An 11,698-nucleotide genomic window follows, 5' to 3' on the forward strand; every position below is an offset into this window, starting at 1 on the left:
CACACATCAACAATCCACTTATGACGCTAAAGTCGCAAGTGCAGCAGTAAAAGGAGACTATAGCAGAGGATTCAGGAGTACCTGAACCCTCAACCAGATCTGGGGGGAATTTGCTATCCTGGGACTCCATATAGCAATCTCAATTTTAAATTACGCTGGCCCTTTAAAAATCGGCAATTTTCGCAGTCCCCACCGCAAATGAAGAACAAGTTCTATGCTGCAAGAAACTGCAAAAAAATGAATGCCAGCAGGAATGCAGGCCAGGAAACACAATAAAATCCCCCCACAGTGTGTCATACTTGCTGATCGATCTGCATGTGAAGAAAGAGGAAGTGACCTCATGCCTCTAGAGGCAGACACAGCCCTGAGCCACATAAAAAATGGTTGTCAATGTAAGTCTATGGGGAAGCTCTGGGAAAATGGCCGCTGTCCACATAAGGACATTGTGCCCACACTAAAGATGGCGCCCGATCGGCACCAACAGCATTGCAGAAAATGGCTGCTGCCCTCACAATGAGGTCAAACAGCCTGCCCACACCTAAAATGGTGGCCGCTCAGTTTCGTGCCGATTGCGGCCGCCACACACCATGTACTGTACCCCAAACAGTTGCACAAGCACCTCAGGGACTATGTACGAGACCCCCGCAACCCCCCATACAACGCTAGAACCGCCGCAGGGACCGGGAAGGGACACACAGGGACCGCACTTACAGCCATGAGGGGGACATTACAGAACCCATACCGAACTGCCATCCCCATAAACAGAGGGCCCACATACACACCCCGACAGATAATGCATGCCCAGTTGTGCAGGGATGCACCGGAAGTGATGGGCGGGGCCGGTGCAGGGCATTCTGGGACTCAGACGTCACCGAAGAGGACGCGCTGGCTTCAGCTGCCCACACCTGAGATGGCAGCGCCGGAGAAGAAATTTTCAAGGTAAGTATTTCTTCTAAAAAGGCAAGTGCGACCCGGGACAGTTCAGAGGCTATCCATTGTGGAATGTACTAGCCCTGACTGTCCCGGGGGTATTTGTAGCTAAAATTCACCCCCTAGACCGGAACTCCGCTTTAAGAGAAAAGGATTTTTTACGGTATTTTCGAAATCCAGTTTTCCCTATAGTTTAGTTTATTGACGGACGCAGTTCTCTGATCCATATCAGTAGGGACGTCCCAAAGCAGTGCCATAAAATGAGGGGTGGGAACAGCAGAAAAGGACCAGTCCCCAAGGCTAAACATTGACAAGGCATCACAAGACTCATCAGAACAAAAGATGAGGCCCACCTTAAACAATCAGTAAACACCCTCAAGGAAAGCCCTCCAGACAGCAGCCAGAAAAAAACTTTGCAGCCAAAAGAGGCATCTGCAGATGCCAGCAAATCCACCTCATAAAATTTAGTAAAAAGGTGTGAACAGAGGACCAGGTAGCCATCTTGCAACCTGAAGCACAGATGCCTGTATGGCAAAGTGAAGTGCTTCTCCCACCAAAAGAATGGCTCCAGACACTCCCACCAGCCTTCACAGCAAGAAATCCACTGCAAAATTGCCGAAAACGGGTGTACCAAGATGGCCGCCGCCATAGAAGCAGACAGAGGCTACAGGAAAAAATGTCAGGAACTCGGTAATCGGGACCCACAGGGGGACCCCCCGCCAGCCCATCTACACCATCCAGCCGTAGGAACCCCACCAAGGACCCCCCCCCCGCACACGATCGGTCGAGCGCCGCGGACGGCGAACTCCTTGGCCCCCCATGCAGCCTGCAAAAGAGGTCCCAGCCCCAAACAGTCCCCCACGTGGAGGGAAGGGTGGGAGGAGTCACAACAGGATAGAGGGAAACCCAGGAGTGTGAGGGTCCGATCATCCCAGGGAGGGGGCCCATGTCCATCCCAAAATCCACCAGGAAGGGGGGGGGGGGGGACGTTTACTCACCATACCAGGAACACAGGCGGGCGCCATCTCCTGACAGGACCCCACGCCGCCGAAGTGGGGGGAGGCTGTCGGCCAATTAGGAACGCTTAGACATAAGCCTAGGCCCTGTCGTGTGCGTCCTGGCGAGACGCTTAACTCGTGGGGCCAGTCCCCGTCCAGTGGGACTATGTCGTGGCCGACCCAGCGCGGAGCCAAGCCTGCACGCACACACTGGCCAGACTGGGGTGACCACTGGTTATGGATATCCAGCCCGTCCCGGCATAGTTGCTTGAAGATCTCAAAGGAAAATATTCCGGAGAAAAAAGGCTACCTAAAAAAAAAAAAAATCTACATAAAGATATACTTTTATGCCAAAACCAAAGATCCCAGCAAGGAACTAGTTCCTGACTAGGCAGATTAAAACGGACATCCTATACAGGAAGAGATGGTGTACCCTCTGGGACTGCCCACGGGGCGTAGCCAGAACTTTTTTCTGCCTAGTGTCCTACTCCTGTAGGGGGCAGCATAACCCTACAGTCATGAAGATGAAGAGCTGTGTCCGTCAATGAACAAAAGAGAAATAACCTTTTTTGTATGATATCATGGGTTCTAAGGTACAACCATACCCTTGGATTTGCCTGCTGGATCTTCTTGAGCCTTTCAACTGTCTATGTAATAAAGTCCTGTGTATGCAAAGACCTTGTTTTATCTGTTCCTTTGACTGAATACATACAACAAAGGTGCATGTCTTTGTAAGCATTGATGTTGTTACTTCATGCCCATTTCAATACGAATAGAAACTCTTAGCTTTAAATAAGAATATATCAACTTCCACAAAATGTATTAGCCTAAAAAAAAAAAAAGCAGTAAACAAAAGAAGCAACACCATCCAATAGTTGGTTAGCAACAATATATTCAAATTTTGTTCTAAAGTTTAGATATGCTTTAAAGTTATTGCTAAGGCAGAATGTTTTTTTGTTTTTTTTATCTTAATGGACCATATGCATTAAGATAAAAATAACCCTCTGTGCGTAGCAGCCCCCCTAATACTTACCTGAGCCTGTCTATATCCAGTAGTCTCTAAGCTGCCGGGGACTCCCCTCCACACTGGCTAAGACAGCAGCACGGCGCGATTGGCTCCCGTTGCTGTAAAAATCATTCAGGAGAGAGAGAGGGGTGGGGGGGGGGGGGCTGAGTCGCAGCTCCGTTTCTGAATGAAAGGGAGCTGTGACTCAGCTCGGGTGCCCCCATAGCAAGCTGCTTGCTGTGGGTGCACTCAACAGGAGGGATGGGCCAGGAGAGCCGAAGAGGGACCCGAGAAGGAGGAGGATCCAGACTGCTCTGTGCAAAACCAACTGCACAGAGCAGGTAAATATAACATGTTTGTTATTGGGAAAAAAATAAGGAGACTTTACAATCACTTTAAGCAAATCCCATGTAAAGGGGACACTGTTGGGTTAATTTGTTGCATGTAATATTGTAGCAGGGAAGTTAAACCTACTCTCTAAATCACTGCCTTGAAACCAGAATGGAGGCTCAGTCAAGCAACAGGTGCTTTCCTGCGAGCCTAATTACACCAGCCTCTGCCATTCTGATAGTCCTAAAATAGAATTTAAATAATGATGCATCTCTTACCTTCTCTCATACAGCAAGTTAGCCACCATGCTTTTAAAAGTTTTAGGTTTTATCTGGCGCCCTTCTTTCAGCTCATAAAGATTCAATCTGAACTTCAAACGCTGTGCCCTACAAAAAAAAAAATACATAGTTTTAACAAACAGGCTATTTGGCATAGTGTAAATAAAGTCTCTATACCGTGTTTCCCCAAAAATAAGACCCACCCCCAAAAATAAGACCCCTCTGTTTTCCAGGATGGCTGCAATATAAGCCCTACCCTGAAAATAAGCCCTAGTTAAAATCATGTAATCCACTCTGTAAAAAGGATATTATGTCCAGTGTGTGCCTTTATGTAACATGATTGTAGAAAATACCTTATTTACGGTGCCGCTGGGCACTCACGTGAACCGCCAGAGCTCTCCTCCCCCCGGCTAACATCAACGGCCCCTCCCTCTGCAGTGCTCGGAGCAGAGCCAACGTTAGCCAGGATCTTTGCATCTCCATCGGCAGTGCTTGGAGTGGGAAAGAAGAGCATCGGCAGGTCATGTCGGCGCCCAGCGACACTGTATAGAAGGAATTTTATACAATGTTATGTAGCGGACTGCCATTTTTTTTATAATGCAGACTTACTTTCTGCTCCTTCAGACTTTCTCTGTACCTCTGGGGGGGGGGGGGGGGGGGGGGAGAGCGAGAACTGCGGCCTACTGCACACCACCCATCTGCATACAGACTCAGCCCTGGTGGGATGTATGTTCATCGATGCATCGCAGACATCCCTGCAGCATTGTTGACAGGGTGAAGTCGGCGGGACTCGCTGAGACAGAAGAGCGCAGCCATCTCTGGGCTAAATAGTGTGGAGGATAGCCATCGCCTGTTCTTCCAAGACTCTCATTGCTGAACATCATGATTTGGTGAGAGGGCATCTGCCCAGAGTTCAGACCCCAGTCATTACAGCTCTTTGATACACTGAACACAGACTTCTCAGTTGGATCATTTACAGGATATTTTGCAAATCAGAATCAGCTGTTCCGATTGTGCTATGTTGGGAATCCTATGTTCATGAGCTCCAACTGCCGGTGAAGATTTTAGCAAGCCCCTGCAAGTAGAACATTGCTATTATGTTGCTCTTAAATGGGACACGTTACTGGTATATAGATTACCTCATTTCTTATTACTATACAAGTATTATAGGCCGGCCCAGGGTTCCCCTTTAGTAAAAGCGTTTCTTATAGCAATTTGTAGCTTCCTGAGATATTCCATTTTCAGAGCTGATTAAATGATTTTACAAGGACTTTAAAGCAGAGTTCCGGACAAATTATTTTATTTTTTGTTTGCTAAAAATACCACTAGAATAGTCAGGACTAGTGCATTTAAATAAAGTTATCCTGTAAATTGTCCCCTGTTTTGTGTACAGCAGCATGAATTACTTACTTTGTGCAGTTCTTGTACAGCGCAGCCATCTGCGGTGTGGGCATCTGAAGCCGCAGTCTCTCTTCCTGGATTTCGCACATGCGCAGTGCGTTGTGAGTCCCACAGCTTGTAGGCTGGTGTTCTGACAGAATGCTATACCCTCGTCACTTCCGGTGCAGGCGAATCATCCCACAGCTGGTTCTGCGTCATTGCGCATGCCCAGAAGCTGTTCTCGATCCATCGGCAGAGAATGGCGATCGATGCGACACCGAGCAACTGTGCGCAATGTCACTGCCCCTTCCCCCACAGAATACAGGCCGCCCTTCCCCACAATGTACAGTGTATCCCCCCCACAATGTACAGTGCCCCCTCTACAGAATACAGACTGCCCCCCACAATATACAGTGTATCCCACCCACAGAATACAGACCGCCCCCCACAATGTACAGTGCCCCACCTCTACAGAATACAGACTGCCCCCCACAATGTACAGTGCCCCCCCTCTACAGAATACAGACCGCCCCCCACAATGTACAGAGTATTCTGTGGGGGGGGGGGGGGGAATACACTGTACATTGTGGGGGGGGGGGGGGCGGCCTGTATTCTGTGAGGGGGGATACTCTGTACATTGTGGGTAGCGGCCTGTATTATGTAGAGGGGGTGGTCTGTATTCTGTAGAGGGGGGGCACTGTACATTGTGGGGGGGGCGGTCTGCATTCTGTAGAGGGGGGGGGCACTGTACATTGTGGGGGGGGGGGGGATACACTGTATATTGTGGGGGTAGTCTGTATTCTGTAGAGGGGGAAACTGTACTTTGTGGGGGGTTCACTGTACATTGTGGGGGGGCTGTATTCTGTGGGGGGAGGGGCAGTGACATTGCGCACAGTTGCTCAGTGTCGCAACGATTGTCATTCTCTGCCGGTGGGTCAAGAACAGCTTCTGGGTATGCGCAATGACGCGTAACCAGCTGTGGGATGAAAGTTATGCATGATGGGAAGTTTAAAATGTGTCCGGAACTCTGCTTTAACTAGAGTTTATTTTGGGGATTACAGAGATACTGACTCCTGAGCTGACAGGGAAGGAGAGGGGGAGAGAAGACAAGGGACGAATAAGACATCCCCCGAAAATGAGCCCTAATTCATTTTTTGTAGCCAGAATTAACCACTTCAATACAGGGCACTTTCCTCCCTTCCTGCCCAGGCCAATTTTCCCCTTTTAGAGCTGTTGCATTTTGAATGACAATTGCGCGGTCATGCAACACTGTACCTACACCAAATTTATGTAATTTTCCCCCCACAAATAGAGATTTCTTTTGGTGGTATTTGATCACCGCAAGGTTTTTTCCTTTTTGCTAAACAAATAAAAAAAGACCGAAAAGTTTGAAAAAAAAAAAAAAAAAGTTTTTTGTTTAGGTTATACAATTTTGTAAATAAATACGTTTTTTCCTGCACTGATGAACACTGATGAGACTGCACTGACAAGCACTGATGAGGAGGCACTGATAGGTAGCACAGATATGCAGCATTGGTGGGCACTGATAGGCGGCACTGCTGGGCACTGATAGGCGGCATTGATGGGCACTGATAGGCGGCACTGACGGGCACTGACAGGCGGCACTGGTGGGCGACACTAAAAGATGGCAATGATGGGCACTTGTGGGCAGCACTGATGGGGAGGGCAATGGGGGTCTCCCTGAGCCCTGATTGCCATCCCTGGTGACCAGCCGTGATTGGACAAGGCTGATCACATGGTAAAGAGCTACGTCAGTAGTCTCTTTACCGAGATCGGAGATGCAGGGTGTCAGGCTGACACCTCGCATCACCGATCGCCGCTCTGCGCGCCCCCGGGGGGCGCCCAGAGCTGCATTATCCTGCCGCCGTCATATGACGTCCGGTCAGGATAATACAACCACATTCCCGCCGTCAATTGCCTATAGGGCGGGCGGGAAGTGGTTAATATAAGACCGGGCTTATTTATTTTCGGGGAAACACAGTATTACATGGATAGGCTGAAAAAAAAAAAAAAAAAAAAAAAAGAAGACCATTTGGTTCAACCAAGAAAAAAAAAAAAAATAAATAAAACCTACAATCCCATATACACAATCCTATACCCACAGTTGATCCAGAGGAAGGGGAAAAACCCCAGCAAAGCATGATCCGATTTGCCTACAGCAGGGGAATAAATTCCTTCCTGATTTCCTGAGAAGCAATTGGATTTTCCCTGGATCTACTTTACCTATAAATGCAAGTACCCAGTTATATTATGTACACCCAGGAAAGAATTCAGGCCTTTTTTAAAGCAATCTACTGAGCTGGCCAGAACCACCTCTGGAAGGAGTCTATTCCACATTTTCACAGCCCTTACTGCGAAGAAACCTTTCCGTATTTGGAGATGAAATCTCTTTTCCTCTAGACGTAAAGAGTGCCCCCTAGTCTTCTGTGATGACCTTAAAGTGAATAACTCAACAAGTTCACTTTATGGACCCCGTATGTATTTATACATGTTGATCATATCCCCCCTCAATCTCCTCTGCTCAAGAGAGAATTCAGTTCCTCTAATCCATGGGTGTCCAACCTTTTGGCTTCTCTGGGCCACATTGAGTGTAGAGAAATTTTCTCGGGCCGCATATAAAATATATACTATAGTTAAGGTATATAAATAATACAACCCTGCCACGCCCTTCCCACGCCGCTACGCCCCCTGCACTAATTTAACACAACTAGAGGACAATCAAATTAAATGGAATCAGTATACAAAGGCTTACTTATTCTGAGTGATATTAAAGGAAAACTCTAACCAGTGATTTGAAGTGGTCATGGTGGTAGGAGTCAGAAACACTGCACATGCTTGCCCCCCCTCCCCTCCGAGGCAGCCTTTGCCTACCGTTAGTTGGAAGCCGCTATGGCCGTGCCACCGACCCGACTTCCTTCCTCCCCAGCAAAAAAAAAAAAAACAAAAAAGATTGTCGGGGGTAGTGGGCCGCATTGCCTGCGGTTCTGGGCCCCATGCGGCCCCCGGGCCGCAGGTTGGACATGCCTGCTCTTTACTTTTCCTTATAGCCGAGCTCCTCCATGCCTCTTTGTAGTTGGGTTGCCCTTCTCTGCACCTTCTCCAGTTCCCTGATATCCTTTTTGAAAACTAGCACCCAAAACTGAAATGCATATTTCAGATGGAGGTCTTACTGATGATTTGTACAGGGGAAAAATTATATCGCACTCTCTGGAGTCCATACCTCTCTTAATACAAGAAACCTCATTTGCCACATAGTTGCTGAGTTGGAGACCTCCTGTAAGGAAGTTATTCCACTGCATAGCTTGGTGTCATTTGAAAAAAAATGAAATGCTAGTTTTAAATCCCAGACCCTATATCATTTAAAGATATTAAACATTTCTAATGTGTGTGATGATGGTGGACAATGGTAATTTGACTTCTGCAATGTATTATGTTAGACTGAAAATGTTTTAGATAACTACTACTAGAACGTTCTTTAGTTACCAGCAAAACCCTTACACTGTCTGCACATCAGTTGCCAAGCCGGCCAGTCCAATATACAATCGATCCCCCATTGGAAAGATCTTCTGGAAGTCTGTTGTCACCATCTGGGCTTGAATTCCAAAGCGTTTATCAGCAGCTATGGCCACACAGTTTTTTCCTCTCATGGCCATGACGGCCCCTCCATTATAGGTCATAATAGACTAAAAAAAAAAAAAAAAAACAAGAAAAAAAAAGAAAATTAGACAACCTGATAAATTGTATAGTACTATGGATGAAACAATTTAAAATTGACAGTAAAAAGTGAGAGGTGAAAACACTGATGTAAAAGGAAAGTTACTTATGTAATGGAGGCACTGAGATGTACTAGGGGTGCTGTGATGTAAAAGAGGAGCGCTATAATATAAAAAAAAAAAAAAAAAAAAAAAGGGGGGGTCCTGTAAAAGAGGACTTGATGTAGCAGGGGATGCAATACCGAAAGTAATCTTCCATAAAAATGGGTGCCCTGTAAAGGGGGGGGGGGGATTTGATGTACAGGGGGTGCTATAATGTAAAGGTGTAACTGATGAAAGGGGAGGGGGCTACAATGTTAAGATGGGGGACTGTAGTAAAGGTTGGGGACTATGATGCAAAGGGGGGGGGGGCACAATGTTCACTGTGCCCAGAAAGGAGGGCAAAGTGCGTCCTATTCTGGACCTGAAAGCGCTGAACCGATTCATGCACGTTCGGAAGTTCCGTATGGAGTCTCTCCGTTCGGTGGTGGCCTCCCTGAGTCCAGGGGAGTTTCTGGCCTCGATAGATCTAAAAGATGCGTACCTGCACATCCCCATTTTCGAGGGTCATCAGCGGTACCTTCGGTTTGCTATCGCAGAGGACCACTACCAGTTTGTGGCGTTACCTTTCGGTCTCGCTTCGGCACCAAGGGTTTTTACCAAGGTGTTGGCGCCGGTTCTGGGCCTGCAGGGCATTGCGGTCTTGGGTTACCTGGATGATCTACTTCTGAGATCACGTGCCAGCCAGGACCTTGTGCGCGATCTGTCCACCACGGTACAGACGCTCCAGGAGTTCGGATGGACCATCAACGTCAGAAATCGGCGTTGTCTCCATCGGTTCGTCTTCCCTATCTGGGAATGATTCTGGACTCTGCTCAGGCAAAGGTGTTCTTGCCGGAGGACAAGCTCCGAACCTTGCAGGACGAGCTCAGGTCCCTCAGGGACAACCCGTTCTCGTCACTCAGGACATGTATGCGGGGCCTGGGGTTGATGGTGTCAGCTTTCGAGGCGATACCCTTTGCTCAGTTTCACACGCGGGCTCTCCAGGCGGAGATCCTGGCCAGGTGGGACAGACTGCCTCAGTCCCTGGATCTGAGGGTCTCCTTGAGTCGTCAGACCAGATTGGCTCTTCTGTGTGGGCTCCAGTCCCCGTCGGTGGCGGAAGGCAAGTCCTTCCGTCTGTTGGTGTGGACGGTGATTACCACAGATGCCAGCCTGTCGGGCTGGGGTGGAGTCCTGGGCAACTTGTCTGCCCAGGGCACTTGGTAAGAGGAGGAATCCTCCCTCCCGATAAATGTGCTGGAATTGCGTGCGATAAAACTCTGTCTCTTCCAGTGGTCGGACCGTCTGCGGGGCCGCCCTGTCCGGATACAGACGGACAATGCTACCGCGGTGGCTTACATCAACCACCAAGGGGGCACCAGTAGTGCTTGGGCGGCCCGGGAGGTGACCGACATTCTGTCTTGGGCCGAGACTCATGTCCCGGCGATCTCAGCAGTTCACATTCCGGGTGTAGAGAATTGGCAGGCCCAACTATCTGAGCTGCCAGACCAGGGGGAATGGTCCCTACACCCGGAGGTCTTCCAAATACTGTGTGCGAAGTGGGGATCCCCGGACGTGGATCTGTTCGCATCTCGGCTAAACCGAAAGGTGGAAACCCTCTGCCCTGGAGAACCAGGGTGGTCAGTCCAAATCCCAGCACCGCATGATCCATCTTCATCCGAAGATCCAACTAAAAACTAAAAGCTGACAAAATAAACAGCTAGTAAAGTAAGAAAAAAAAATGAAATTTTCAAAGAAAATCAAATAAAAGATTAGTTAGGCTGAGACTGTAGCCTCAGCACAGGGAATCCTAACTACTCCTGACGCTAGGCAGAAAGAAACTGAGTTGGGAGTGGTCACTGCAGGGGGGTATTGACAGAGGGGACAGCCCCCATGGGTGTGTATATGCAAATGCCTTTGTTCTCTTGACTAAGTCTTTATGCCTAGCTACTCCTGCGGAGCGGAACAGTGATGACTTAGAAGCGGCGGCGACTGTCAGAGGACGTAAGAGAAAAAGGGTTTGTGCATGGTCAGCATAAGGGACAGCAGGCGCAGGGAGCATGTATCAAGCTACCTGCCCAATAATAAGGGAGTCTGTCATGAATATTATATACCAATCTGGTCTGAAAATTTGCAAAACAGTGTTTTAGGTCTTTTAAAAATATTGATCTCTGAGTCTGATATGTACCACATTTAAACCTCTAATAATTCATATATCTGTCTCAGAGTGGATTAAATATCCAACTATATAGCTGGATATTCTACATTATACACCAACCTTTTTGAGGTTTTTATCCGATTAATCGAAACCATAATCGGCCAACTAATCTATTATGAAAATAATCTTTAGTTGCAGCCTTAATTACATAGGATTATCTCTGTTACTACATGCCGCTAGCAGATGGTCCAACACATCTGCTGATTCATTTTACTGCTATTGTAAAAGGTAACTGATGCTAAAAAACGTCAACCACCCGCCAGGCGTTAAAATATATATATAAATCAGTGTAAGGTATAAAGAAATAAATATATCTACTCAAATCATGAATAAATAGTAAATAAAATCATGTAAAACATGTCACTCTGTGCATCCTTTTAATGCACTAGCTGCCACTGTAAAAGTGAAGGATTAGTGATACTGTGTGTACAATCACTGGTGCTGAACATCAGAGGAGAAATCTTTTTGCTGGCTGTGACTGCTCATCCTGTGGAGTTGGGACTAGTTTGCAATTGCAGGCTCTGAAGCACTGCAGGAACTGACTAATATACTTGCACACATACATTGTGTGTGCTGAAGCGCCGCTGAATGTATGATATAACGAACTGAGACGCACAGATTGGGCTATTATTATACATTTGATTTTACATTTTACTGCTATGTTGTGCACACCCTTAAAGGCCAAGTTCACCTTTAGTAACATGTTACACCCGTATTTAACCACAAATCATGGCGGAGCGGTG

General features: G+C 47.6%; 1 protein-coding gene across 2 annotated transcripts in view; it reads right to left on the minus strand.

Moving 5' to 3' along the window:
- Positions 1-8,630, minus strand: part of PSMB3 (proteasome 20S subunit beta 3) — a 175,811-nt gene extending 167,181 nt beyond the window's left edge. For both annotated transcript variants that reach the window (XM_082271907.1, XM_082271906.1), the window contains exons 1-2: positions 8,442-8,630; positions 3,543-3,650 (exon numbers count right to left, since the gene is read on the minus strand). In XM_082271907.1, coding sequence (XP_082128033.1) covers positions 3,543-3,650; positions 8,442-8,620 — 287 coding nt within the window. In that variant the 5' untranslated portion in view covers positions 8,621-8,630. The remainder of the gene's footprint in view (positions 1-3,542; positions 3,651-8,441) is intronic.
- Positions 8,631-11,698: the final 3,068 nt, after the last annotated feature.

Source organism: Pelophylax lessonae (genome assembly GCF_965119305.1).
Source record: "Pelophylax lessonae genome assembly, chromosome: 11".
Classification (NCBI taxonomy): domain Eukaryota; kingdom Metazoa; phylum Chordata; class Amphibia; order Anura; family Ranidae; genus Pelophylax; species Pelophylax lessonae.